This window comes from Astatotilapia calliptera, chromosome 14, assembly GCF_964374335.1.
Source record: "Astatotilapia calliptera chromosome 14, fAstCal68.1, whole genome shotgun sequence".
Taxonomy (NCBI): Eukaryota; Metazoa; Chordata; class Actinopteri; order Cichliformes; family Cichlidae; genus Astatotilapia; species Astatotilapia calliptera.
In genome coordinates this window covers 18007948-18022161 of record NC_137435.1, presented here as the reverse complement: position 1 = coordinate 18022161, position 14214 = coordinate 18007948, and the positions used below count along the sequence as shown (strand labels likewise).

Below are 14214 nucleotides of genomic sequence, written 5' to 3'. Positions count from 1 at the left end.
ACAGCTGGGATAGGCTCCAGCGCCCCCCGCGACCCTGAAAAGGATAAGCGGAAGTGAATGGATGGATGGATATATATATATATATGTGTGTGTGTAAAACGCAGCATGAGAAAAGATACTCCTCCAACAAGAACAATCAAGAGGGGAGCTTTTGGTTCTCGACTTTGTAATGGAACCATTAAAGCAAGACTTTACATAATGATTATCTGGATTTATGGTTGAGGTCGGCCCAACAGCCTTTATGAATTAGAATATTAAACATGGTCAAAAAAAGCAGAGAAGCGGGTCAGTGAAATCAGTGATGAAATTTCACGAAGCAAATGCCACATTTTTAATAAGCACAAGGCCGTTACCTGGAAACTGTTAGGAAAACAAGATACATCTGGGTGAATGACCGTGTTTGCAAAATGATCTCCTAAGGCAAACCCCAATTACAACAAAATTAACATTAATAGATGGCAGTGTATAACATTAATCATGCTTAGGAGACACACACCATGGAAATAAATCTGAAGTAATAACCGTGCTGCTGGAGTGGAGCGTATTAAGACTTTTTATTTATTCAGTCATTTTAAAAGGGCACTCTATACAAGTTAAAACATATGCTGCTTTGAATATTTTCATGTGACATGAAATAAAACTGTCTGCAATTACTATCATTTTTTAGTTTGAAAATATTAACTGTAGAGGCACATGACAGAACATAAAGACATTTCGTACTCTGTAGTGATCGTGGCAACGGATGGTATGAAAGATGGGCGTCACTTCCGTGATGTCATCCAGTCATTTCTGAACTGTTTTGAAATCCTAATTGTGTTATCCCCATTGTCAGCATGGTGTTTGAAAGAGGATGTGAAGAAACAGGATCTGAAGAGCCATTAGCCAATGAACATAGTACAAATAATCTTGATTTCTGGATTTCCCACAATGTCTAAAATTTGCCCATAAACTCATCAGCAAAGTTTTTACAGAGGCAAAGCCTGAGGGTTGTTTAAGATACTGTTGAGGTTTTGCAGATATGTGCCTGCTAGCTGTGATGTTAACTTGTTGTATAATTGTGACAACCCTGTAATAATGTAGGGTCAAGTGAAAAAACTCCCAGCCACACAGGCTTGCCTAGTAGTTAGCAAGTGTTTGCAGATTAATATGAATAATTAGAGGCAACTAATCTGCTAGCAACCAAAGCAATTACTAGGAGGTTTCTGTTGCAGCACCTTCTTTGCACTCAATTTCACCCAGGGTGAAGAAGTCACTTGGATGAGTGACGAAACGTTTCTCCCACTGAAAACGCTACGTCCAGATAAACAGAATTTGGGATCTACTTACCTGGATGATTGAGCATGCATCAAGACACTTCAATGCTAATACTTTTATTTTATTTTACTTGAACCAGTCTGAGTCTCGTAGGATGCAACATTCACCACCTTGGCAGTTGTAACCTCAACCTTCACTGTTTTGTCTTTAATTTTTTTAAAATTATAATCACTTTAAAGGGAATACTTTGGAAGGATGTGCCCTTTCTGGATTCCATTGTGGACACCGTGTTTCAGTTGCTTCAGTCATATGGTTTCCTGGTTTTTGGCAACTCTATGTGCAACTTTCCTGTGTTTTGTAAACTTGTCTCCATGAGAGAAATGGAGGTGTGTCAGACTGCAGATATTAAGCACATGTCTATTAACTTTGAATGATTCTGACTCAACAGCATAGGCTTGGTGGTAACAGAAAATTTATTGTGCGTGCGCACTTGTTTTCTTTTGCAAGGTTAGACCATGTTTTAGTACATCAACAATGCTGATCTCAGTCTCAGTTTGCATGCATAGCATAGCAAGTGTCAGAGGTTGTGAAAGTGTCAGAGTGTCTGGTAATGTGAAACAGGATGTTCCGCATGCTCGTTTCACTGACACTCTGCGTTTTGTGCCTCTGCACACTTCATTCTGTAGCATTTCTCAGTTATTTACAGCTCGTGCTAAGAAATCTATACCTGAGTGTCCACATAGGTTTATATTATTTTACAGTTTTTACATATATTTGAATGGTAAATGGTAAATGGCCTGTATATATATAGCGCTTTACTAGTCCCTAAGGACCCCAAAGCGCTTTACATATCCAGTCATCCACCCATTCACACACACATTCACACACTGGTGATGGCAGCTACATTGTAGCCACAGCCACCCTGGGGCGCACTGACAGAGGCGAGGCTGCCGGACACTGGCGCCACCGGGCCCTCTGACCACCACCAGTAGGCAACGGGTGAAGTGTCTTGCCCAAGGACACAACGACCGAGACTGTCCAAGCCGGGGCTCGAACCGGCAACCTTCCGATTACAAGGCGAACTCCCAACTATTTGTTCTTTTCAACCTGTGTAGCATCCCTTTCTCCTTTACTACTTAGCTCATTTATTTGTAACTCTATCCTCTCCATCTAGCTTTTCTTTTGCTCTGGCTTTTCTTATACACTTAAATTCCCTAATTGTCTAAAATTCCTGACGCCCTCACTCCTTTCCCCAAGTCTCTGTGGATTACTTTGCCCTTTGGTTGAAAATTGTTATGTTGAGTCAGAGGTAAATGCAGATTGTTGCCCTTTTTGAGCCTCCTTGCCGACATGCCTTTCTGTTTAAGATAACGTTTTGTCACTTGTCACTAAATGCTTGCTCAAAGTGAATAGTTGGGTGTCCCTCTAGTTCTCAAAGATGTCAGGACGTAATGAGTAAATATTTTCATGTTTACAAACAATGATATTTGAAAAATAATTTTTCCCCTCAAACTTTGTAAATTTGCAGCAATCACTGTCTTAAAGACTGACTGTGACTTTTGTGGTATTCTAGACTTCTTGAAGCACCTCCCACAGCTTTTTTCTGATTAGTTTGATGGGCACTTCCCAGATACCAAATAATCAGAAGCTCAGTTTTGGAGCTGTGATTTGGGTCGTTGTCCTGCTTTACGAGGAAAGTGGTTTCAACAGCTTCCACAGGGTATGGCTTTGCCTTACCCTGTGGAAGCTTCAGTTGTCCACAGACAAGTCACCCCCTTTTTTTTACCCACTTTGACGCTATAAAGGCCGATGCTACACATACTTAGCTGATTTGTTTAGCTTTTTTAATCAGCAAAATCGTAACAGGAAATGTGATTAACTTGCATTAGCTAAAGTACTGCACCACTGGATGATAAAAAAATTCAAATTAATGATTACAAATGTACTTTTCTTTCAACAACCTGGGAAGTTGACTATAAACTTTTGAACAGTAGTGTATATGTTGTATGTATAAGGGATTAGAGGGGATGAATAGCTCTTTGACATTTGTTATGACTGAGAGATGGCTATGGCTGGAGACGACTCAGTCTCGTTTGGCAAATGACAGTAGGAACTTGCACTGCCAGGCCATGGTGTGTGTCAGCTCTGATATTCTCAATGACTCATTCAGCAAGGACAGAGGAATGAAAGCAAAGAGAAAATATCTGAGCCTGTCACTGCTGACACTGACTTCTACTGAATTCACCCACTGTTTGAACTGCATGATGCGCTGCACATTGATGTCAGTAGTGTGAGTGTTTGCTGGCTGTGAGCACAGGAAATTCTTTTTCTTTTTTTATGTCATACACGTAGCCTTGTAGTTTCAGACTGTCAGTTCTTGAATTGTATTGGAAGAAAAAAACGTCTGTTTAGTCTAGGTAGGAAAAGTGGGCAGAGAGAAAGTATGTGCCTGCCTGTATGTCAGTGTTTGCGAGAGGTCACATGAGAGGAGGAGTGACAGAGAGCGAGAGAGGTCCCCGGGGCTCCGTGCATTGTGCCAGTGTGCGTTTACAATAGGCTCTTTGGAAAGGCTTCACAGCCAGTGAACTGCTCTATTTAGACTTAGCCGACCAGGCTTTGCCTCACGGAGCTCGACTTTTATCCTCTCTTTTTCTAAAGCTCTTGGTTTAGTCTCACCATCCTGCCCCGCACCTCAGTAAGACACTCAGCTCCCGTCTGTCCAGTGTCTGGTCACAGTCCTCACGGTGGGGGTCGTGTGGTGGTGATGGTGTTAGGGGTCCACTTCACATACTGCTCTAAGAATAGTTCAGTAACTCTCTGTGAGTGAATTGCAGTGTTGTCTCTCTCCTTCATGTTGCATTCCAGAGTAGGAGGCCTGAATATGCAACGTCTGCTACCCTTCGACTCCCATGTTCTGCTGCCTTCGCCCTCTTGTATCTGCATACTTACTTGCACTCTGAGGCACTGATATATGATCAGGACTTTTCCTCGTTAACTCTTTTCAACGATTGGAGGGGGTAAGATGGAGAAACCCCAGGAGTGATCTAATTAAGCAACAAATTGGCAGGATGGAATAATATTTTAGCTGCCACCAGCTGGAGAGGACATCCTTAAAATCTGTAAACTAACAAACAAACATATTTTTGCAAGATGTTTGAATCTTTCAGGTGTTTTTTCTTCCTATTTACTCTGGTTGTGCCCAGCAATAATCCCGCCTTACTGTTTACACCATTTGACAGCAAAATAGATACCAACATAAATTCACACACAAACTGACTTAAATGGAGTTTTTAATGCCAGTTTATAATGGATTGTAAGCAGCATTAAGCTGCATTTAATCAAATTAGGAATCTGTTATAAAGCTACTTTTTTTTTGGTGAATAAACGGACAATCATTTAAAAAAAGTCCAACAAAGTTTTATCTTTAAAATAAATTGCTTCTCACTTTGGAAAGTAGCAGGAATTTTTCACTCCCATGAACCAGTTAAATTACCACAGAGACTGTAAACAGGGTGGCTTGTAGTTTCCACAGCTGATTAGAGTTTACAGAATACACTATTGAGATATTCATCTCCTGGGTTGGATTTTTTTTTTTAAATTGTTGGGATTTTTTGTTGGGAGTTTTTAAAAAGGTTGAAAAGGTTTACTGTCTCGTTACCATTGTTATCTTTGTCACTAGATTTTTTGTTTCAAAAATGAACCTTGTTAAGGTTACATTACGTCATGTCGGTATTTCTGCTTCTTAAACTGAACTATATTTGTGAGCTGGCCGTACCGTAATCGAAGTGAAAGAAAAATAATAAATAGCTTGTTATGGTATAGCGTGGTTTGTCAGATGACGTCACATTGTTCAAGAGTGTTCCATCATGACACAGCCACTGGTTGCTAGGGGAAAACCTGACTGGTTGGCAGCGGTTCCTGGAAGTTGCTGACTCTTGCTGAGTGAAATCAGATGCACCAAAAACCTCCCAGGGTTGTAGAATCTGGACTCCTAGGTCTGATGTTTTGGACTTCAGCGGTCATTTTCCCAGCAACTGCCATCAACCTGCAGCAGCCACTTTCAACCACTCAGGGACTGGTGGCTATCAGACAACTGCTGGAGACCCTTATTCACTTGATGCTTCATTATTACCATGATTTTCATATGTCCAAAATAACCAAAAAGTTAATGTCACGTGGTTAGAGGGAACGTGTCTGCAAAATCTCAGTAGTCAGTCTTTTGTTTTTGGGTTTTTTTTGGTTTTTGGTAATTGCTGATATTAGCTTTTCATTTTCTGTTTTGGATTTACTGGCTTACTGTGCATTTGCACTCCCTAATAGTTTGTGCCTTAACTCTGCATCTTTCTCTGTACATACAAGACACATCAATTTTATTTGGCTTAAATGTCAGCCAAAGAGCCAAAGAGGGAATCTGCAAAAGAAATAGGAAAAGAAAAGCTTGGGGCAGAGGGAGAGACAGAAGAGGTATTTTGAGTTTTTAGGAGGTGGGAGAAGAGGGAAAGAGGAAAAGGTAAGGGAGGATAGCACATATAAAAAAACGCATGAGGAAAAGTCTTAAGAACAGCTGCGTCCTTATTCTAAACTGGGACCTCGGGGAAAGGGAGCAGAGCTGAGTGGGCATCTGGTAGACTGTTAGCGCTGGTTTAGAGGTTATACAGAGGTTACATGTAAGCTTTGTGTAGGTGTCATACGCAGGCGTTCTTACTGAATGATTCATTGCAATTCAGGCAATCACATGGGCTTTTCTAGAACAGTGAAGATTTAGACTGGGGGTTGATATGAGGTGTTATGATGATTTTTCACTGATTAGCCTAGAATGAAGCTGATATTATTTTTCTGTCTATGTCCCCAGTAGCTTATTATCACACTATCCATTGTGCTGGTATGTGTCTCTGGCATGGCTGCGTAAAAGTAAATATTAGCTTGGGCCCGATTTAGGATGAATATGGCAAGTTCAGAGTAAGGACACATTTTTCAAGCTACCAGAGTTACAGGAAACAGAAATCATTAGGGATAATTGCTCAAAGAATAGTTACGGTTTCCTAGTGTCAGTGGGCCAGGCTGCAATGGGAGTAGAGTTCGGATTTGGGGGTACTTCAGGGTTTGATTTGGCTAGCCTCAAGAAATCATTAAAGTGTCTCGTTGGTTGGAGATTCCCTCACCTGGACAGGAAATAGGAGAGGCCAAACAGCTGTGTAAATGGTCCAGATAGGATCACAGAGGAACAACTATGACTACTGTGGCAGAGTGGACTTCATTATGTTGCTGTAGCACTCTCTCCAGTAATATCAAGTTTTGATGAACAGATTAATATTGGCAAACCCTCCCCTCTCAGCAGCGAAGGCTCGTCTCTGTTCATGATTAATGTTCTCTCTGTTGGATGGAGAGGCACAATTTAAAGGGGCTGGTCTATTTTTTCTAAGTCACATTACCTTAAGCCTCGCTTGCTGTGTGAGCTTCTGCTATCTGGGGCGCAGAACAAAGTATAAAAAGCCTTCCTGCTTCATCCAGATCAGCGTGCATTATCACAAATATTTATTGCTGAGCGCATAGGAAGCTGGTGACCTCAGCTGTTCACGCTTGACTGCTGTGGCCAGACAAGACAGGGAAGGGGGGAAGGAGAGAACAGCGGGGAGACGTGGAGAGAGATGCCACGTGGGAGATTGAATTAATGAGACACAAGCTGTGTGACAGTATAGCTGTGTGTCTGACTGCCGCTCCGCCTGCATGACTTCCTAATTATATGTCTCTTATTCGTCTTATGATGCATGTTTCCAAATGTGGGAATGAGTGCATGCATGTGAGCATGAAGCAGGGTGGAGGACAGGTGTATGCTGGTTTGACCTTCTAGTTTTATTACCATTAGCTCCAATAAGTGCCAGCTAAAACAAACAGATTTACAGAGTAGATAAGGAGACAATAAGATGCTAAAAGTATCGCAAGTGAAGCTTTAAGGGAGACTTATTTCGCACAGCTAACACAAGTGTCGATACTAACATGAAGAACTAATTACAAGAAGAGGAATATCAGCATCTGGTGGTTTAATAACTTGATGGTAGTTTTTTTTTTGTGAGTGACATCTTGTTATATTTCATATAACTCTATAAACAATGCAATAAACAGAAAGTATATTTTAAAAGTTCAATCTTTGCAGGCAGCTTTAAGCTTTCCCTTTCACTTAATAATGTTATACATAATTACACCCCTGATGAGTTCTTATCTCTAATTTCACACTGTCAGGTTCTGTTTCTTTTATTATTCACTGTTGTAAAGGTGATGGTCTGTTCAAATGCCACACCTATATATGCAGATGTCTACATGTATACTATGCAAAGGGTTGAAGCGTTCTTCCCAGGGTAAGATAATTGGCTACTAAGAAAATAGTTGTCATTTTTAACAATGCAGCTCATTTTCTGGCAGCTGCTCCTCACTGGCCGTCTCTCTTTCATATTCTCCATCTCATCTGCTCTTTTGTCCCCTCCCCCAAACATCCCTCCTGCCTCAGGAGTTTAGTTCTCAGTTTAAGACATTGTAATAGCTTCCTTTTCTAAACAAACCAGCTGCCAGAGGACCAGATAGTTGCTCTGGCACAGAGCGCCTCCTGGAGGTCATTTCTTATAGACTAAGGCAACCAACAGCAGCACGGGGGTGTGGGGACAGGCATTTCCTCGTCAGCCACACAGGCTGCTGTATTGAGTCATCAGCACTAGATGGCATTGGCAGTGTGTTGTAGCTCTGAAGTCAGTGCTTCCTGTAACCTCACCCAGCTCAGTGCAGAGGCAGACAGAATCTGTGAAAGAGTCCGCAGTATCTTCCTCTTTGATCAATAATTCTGCACAGGCACATTCACAAATGAGAGCTGTGATGCAGTTTTGCAGTTTTGCAGCAGGGCACTATGTTCATCACATGAATCGCTTTACCCTGTAGATTGCACAGGGCGAGGTGGCGGAAAGGAAATCGACATCATTGAGATGGTCTTACAGCTTTGTTAAGAATGCATTCTTTTCAGGTATTGTTTGGCCACAGCTGCTGCAAACTGGGGATAAACTACATTTCTGCAGGCGCCTAAAACACTGTTGAAAAAAGTTGAAAAAAAATTTCTCACTTTAGATCTCGTGTGTCTTCCTGTTTGTGTTGTGATGGTGTGCTGCGGTGACACACTCGAGCTCTGAGGTTTTACTGAGAACAGAACATCAGGATGAAAAGCACTATCACAAGTGATATCATGTGATTAGCGTTAGTAAAAGTACTACACAGCGACACCTGAAACTGCAAACATTTTCTTTGCTTTATCTCCCCTTAGCACCTCTCTGCTGCAAGCTCCTTTTCACGAACTACCACAAGTCACCTGAACAAATGTTGCAGAAACATATGTGTGCAGAAAAAAAGGCTCCTTAAATTATCCCCCTAACAAACTCCTAAGAAAGTGATCCCATCGTATTTATCTGGGGGCTTGGAGCCTTAAGAATTCCTCTCCTGACTCTATCCTACTTCAGCTACTCACGTCTTTGAATGTCACAAGTGAAACCCTGCACATGTGCTTGCTGTGTGAGACGACGAGGGTAGTTTAAGCAACAATGAGGTTGACCCTGTGTTGCTGTAGTTGCACTATGAGTGCATAGTCTGTTGAGAGCCAAGTGCCTTTGATTGACAGCATTCTTCCTGTTGTGGTATCCATGGGAACAGGTTAGTGTTTTCCCAACTAAACTCTTTAGAGTTCTGCACCACATCAAACACGGCTGCTATGAGTCAGCCTCCAGCTCTACAGGGAACCTAACTATAGCAGAGCTAACTGCTTACAAGGCAGTGTGCAGGAGTTTTAATGGACTGTGGTTTCCTACTTGGCCTAGTTGGCTGAGGTATTTGAAGTCTGTAAAATGGCTTATGTTTGTCTTTTGCTAAAATAGTTTACCTCTGTGTGTTTGCAGCATGCACACTGTCATTAAACCTCCTGCAAAACTGTTGCTTTGTCACTTCTAGTGTTGTTTAGCAGAGTAACAAATCTGCAGTGGGGTTATAGAGACTGAGGCTCTACAGCTGGAAAACATTAACTCCACAGAAAAATGGCAGCACACTGCCCTGCACACCCCAGTGATGTCATCTATTATAAAAGTTCAAACTTGCACAAAACATAACCCCAGTCACATATAAGCCTACAAAAGCATATGTAAGCACACATACAGTCAGACATACTTAAAGACATATCGCAAAGATAAAAATGGACGGGCACCATTTCTGATTGAGCAGGTTAGTAAGCCAGAATATTCCAATAACAATTGTTATAAAAGGTTAAAAGTTTTTACTTGGAAATCCCCAAAAATTACTGGCTACTGATTAGCTTATGTGTGCTCCAAATAGTGTCTGTATAACTTCTGTTATTTCTCCTAAAGCTGCCGTCTAAAATAGAATTTAATTTCCAAGTTAAATCATCTTTCCTTCTCCTTTAAGACAGAAAGTGAAGTGAAACACCGATAAAGCATGACTCTGTTCAGATGTGCAAGATTAAATAATAAAAGACATCATAGTCTCAAACCAACACGCTTCATTTCTCCTAGTGTTACATGCTTCTTAAAGCATAGGTTTTGTCAAATCGTGGGAAATAAATATTACAAAAATGTTTTTAAACATTTTGATATTTTTAATCACCTTGTTATCCAAAGAAATTTCACTAAATATAACATGTCATTATTTAAAAATATCAAAAACATCTACCTAGACTCTTTAGAGGATAGTTCTGAAGTACTTGTTAATGTAGGCATGCAATTGCTCCTTTTAGTAGAACTGTACTTACAGAAGTGTAATATTTGGAAACCGTTTGAAAGTGTGTGGAAGGAGTAAATGAGAGTACAAGATCAAGATAGCTGTGTAACACGGAGACTTTTCTGTCAACTAGAGGGCATGGCTGTGTGGGCATATTTTCATGACAGGACCATTGTGGAGGCTTGGCATACAAACAAAGCCCATCTCTGTGGTTCTGTGTGTAATAGCTGCGCTGCTATAAGGCATGTTCCTCTGAATATCCTTCAGTGAGAGGCAGGGGACTTGGAAGCAGAGAGGCGGCGGTGGTGGGTGCGGTTAATGTTTCTCTCCACATAGTACATTGTACTGGTCATATGCACTGTCATCTCTTACTGAGTGGGGCATGTTAATATTTGTACACAGTGTGGGAGAGGAATTGCAATTGCATACGTGCAATAATTTGTGTTTTGTGGTGTCCGTTGTGTGTTATATTTAGCTATGTAAAGCATTATAATAATTAGCATTTATGTGGGTGGGGGGGTGTGATTTTTCTGCCACTCTGACACGGTCATTAATGACCTTAATCATGACTTAACAACATCACCATGGTTACCGCCTACACTCTGCAGGGAACTAGGAGTGTGCAAACGCCTGAACCTGTAGATTATGTGTCTCCTGGTTATAATTCTCCTGATGGGCTTATACATACACACACCCAATTATTATATAGTAAAGATAGAATGTGTAAAATAATGTCCCATGTTGCTATTCTTCCTATTGCAGTGCTTGAAATATGCAACATTTTGAGCTGATTAGTTATATTGTAGTGGAATATTCTAGCCATCCATCCATTTGTCCAATTCAGGGTCATAGGGAGGGCTAGAACCTGTTCAGAGAGTATACTCTGGTCTCCACTCTGTTGCAGGGCTAATAAAGAAAGACAGGAAATCGAATTACAATGCCTAATTAATGTACGCAACCCCATACCTGTTTTTGGACTGTGGGAGGAAGCCAAAGCACAGAGAGAAAACCCACGCAGAAAGATGGAGAACATGCAAGGGCCTCAGCAGACCGTGGATTCAAACTCGGCAACTTTCTTGCATTGAGGCAAGATAGCTGTGTAACATGGAGACTTTGCTAACCACTAATCCACTGTGCCGCCCATCATGGAAAATTACTTTTTCAAATCTGCCTTCTCTCCTAATGAGCACTAACTATTTGCTATTATGATTTATTTAGTGCTTTGTATTTAGAAGTGAATAGAAGGTGCTTTAGGCTGACTGTATAGTCTAAAAAGTGAATACTGTAGGTGTATTCAAGGGCAACTCTTCTGTCTATAAAAACAAGTCTGGTTTTATAGAAATCTATGAGAAAACGACCCTGCTGTTCATTTGCTTACTGACCCCTGTAAACACATTCCTAATGAGATAATGGTCTCAAACATTAGTTCAGGGTCTAAGAGAAAATGGATGGTTAATTGTCAATCCATCCATTTTCTCAGCCACTTACCAATTTCTGTGGGCGGAAGGTGACATCCTGGAGACTTTATGCATGACAATTAATTTCACGCATGAATATTAATTGTGTAACTTGTAGTCCCAGTCGCCATAAACTAGACAGTGATGGAGGTCATGCTTTAGGTTGTATTTTTGGTGATTGACATATCACTTTCTTATGAACATGCGGTTTTCTCAGTGTCTCAGAAAGATCCAGCGAGTCTCATGATGTCGTTCTTCTAAAACTAAATAGGGCGACGATCATAAAGATAAGATTTTGCAAACGATTGGGCGATATCACAGTAGATATGTTTCTCATCTGCTAAAACAGTGCTGTTCCTTATTTTTTTTGTTTTTGTTTGATTGATTCTTGTCTATCTCAGCCTCTCAGCTAGTAGTACTTTGACCCAGCTCAGCTCCATTTTTCCTTAGTAAAATATGTATGTAACTTTTATAGTGATAATAACTGACAGTAAACCAAACACAAAAGCTGCAAAACTCCTCTTCAACAACCTTTCCCTGACAATAGTTACAGGCATAGTTTCCTAAAATCTATATTTTGGTCTGCTTCTGGTTCAGCAAGTTCAACTGGCAAGAAAAACAAAGAAGATTTTATAATAAGAAGAATTTCAAATTGCTGTAAAACATATGAAAACCATTTTGTTCTGTGAATACACATTTTTTGTTTCTTTCAGTTAAGCCAAACACTGTGAAAGTGGAACATGAACAATAAAGCAAGACCAGATGTTTTGGCGACATGAAAAAAAAATGGCAAAAGTGATCGTCACTGGCACTCAGAGACAGCTAAAAGTAATTTAATAGATTTTTTTATGCGGAATACTTCGCTTGGTGTCCCAATACCTACCTATGTGCTAAAGTTAATGGAAGTTCTCATCTGTTCTCTGCAGCCCTCTGCAGACTTTGCCCGTAAAGCCACCCACTTCCCACTTTCCATCCACTTTTCATTCAATAGCCTCTCTCACAACTCCACAACTCTCTCCACTGAGCCTCACTCTCTGCCAGCCTCCAATTTGGAGCATTATGCAGGATGTACTGTAGAAAACAAATGCTTACACATCACAATCACTATGCTCTTTCTTTAAAAAAAGCAACAGTTTATTTTACCTAATCAACCAGAATGTAGGATAGCATATCTGTGGCTTAGCTCATAAACCGCAATAACACAAACTGAGCCAGTAGAGCTCTGACTTGAAAAGGACTGGTGTAATTGGGAGACAAATGGGGAAGGACATAGCAGCAGAATGAAAATCAGGAAAAAAAGATGTAGGTTTGTGTGTGCAGGAGTCTGTGTGTATTGCAGCTGGTTCTGGTCAGCTGACTCCTATTGCTGACTCTGATTTGTTCAATGAGCTCGGCTGGGCTGAACCATGCACAGCTGCAGTCGGTGTGTGTGTGTGTCTATTAGAAGAGGGAAAGAGAGAGGGAGAGACATGTAAAGCTGCCAGTGTGTTAGCTCAGCAGCATTAGGAGCAGGACACCGGAGCAGAGCAGTTCAGCGAAAACAAAACTGGCAAAGCAGGACTGGGAGAAGTGAAATTGGAGAGGAAAGCTGGGACGGGCACAGGGAGTTTAGGATGGAGCTTTACTTACTGCATTGGGCTTGAACCGAGTGCAGCAGCACTGGCTGGACCAGGGGCTGAACTGAGCTGTTCAGGGCAAACTGCTGTGCCTCAGTTCAGGTGACGCTCACACTGCCAGACGGAATCAGGACAGGCTGGACTTGGAGTCTCCAGCTTTGGATTATGGGTTGCTCGGCCAGTGTGGTACTGCTCCTGCGATCAGTGGGCGGGGCCGACTGCGGTCACATGTGTTCACGACAGGACCAGCTGTCACTGGATGCTGCCACGCCCACCTTAGAAGGTTATACCACTACCACCCCATCTCTGACCATCGTTGTAATGGTAACCAGCACAAGTGCACCTCAAGTTTCCATGCATGCACGTGTGGGCAGTTTGTGGGAACTTCAGCATGTTCCTGTTGTGTAATTGTGTGCTTCATTACAGTAAATCTTTTTTACACATTTTCATATTTAATGAATACCTTAAGGTAAAATTCCTGTTTAAGTTTCTCTGTTTTGTAATATTACCTTCTGCATACTTTTGGACTTCTCCTGCCAAACTTTCCCTCTTTTTAATTGCCTTGGTTTTTTACACCCTTTGTCTCTCTTGCTGCTTTTGATATATGATCAATGACTGGGGCCTGGCTGTTTCCCCTCACAGCTGAGAGCCTAAAGGACGGAAATGGAAAGAGGAGACTAGAGAGGGGGTTGGTAAGGTCAGACATAAGGAATCTAGTTTCTGTGGGAAAAAATCTGCTTTCTCTGCGTATGGTGTACAGAGGAGATGATAAAAATAGCTATTTAAACAAAACCATTACTGAGATGTTGGGTGGGAGATGTTTGACTGAGTGAATCAATGACTGCATGAAAGAATCCATGACTGGATAAGAGAACTGCCGAATGAATGAAATAAAAAAATAACTTGTTTCTCCTTTCTGACTGTTTTCATTACGTGTCAGCCATCTGTTTGGTCTCGGCACCAGCTTGTCTTGGCCAGATTTTTTTTAATTCCCATTGTGATCCCAGTTTCTGTAAGCCCAGTGGAAAAAATGTTAGACATTTGGCAGAAATGGGATCTTTACAGTCCCCCTTTCTGTTTCTTCGTTTCCCCCGTTTCACTCCACTCCATAAACCCCATCTCTTTTG

The 14214-nt window shown here is 41.3% G+C and overlaps 1 protein-coding gene across 8 annotated transcripts in view; it reads left to right on the top strand.

Annotated features, from left to right (window-relative positions):
- Positions 1–14214, top strand: part of dock10 (dedicator of cytokinesis 10) — a 63847-nt gene that overhangs the window by 6883 nt on the left and 42750 nt on the right. For 6 of the 8 annotated variants that reach the window (XM_026191312.2, XM_026191306.2, XM_080288492.1 and 3 more), the window contains exon 1: positions 12919–13411. The exons of 1 other annotated variant lie outside the window; for it this stretch is intronic. In XM_026191312.2, the coding sequence (XP_026047097.1) occupies positions 13253–13411 (159 nt within the window). In that variant the 5' untranslated portion in view covers positions 12919–13252. Of the gene's footprint in view, positions 1–12911; positions 13412–14214 lie in introns of those variants that run through there. One more of the 8 variants, XM_080288498.1, reaches the window with a different exon arrangement.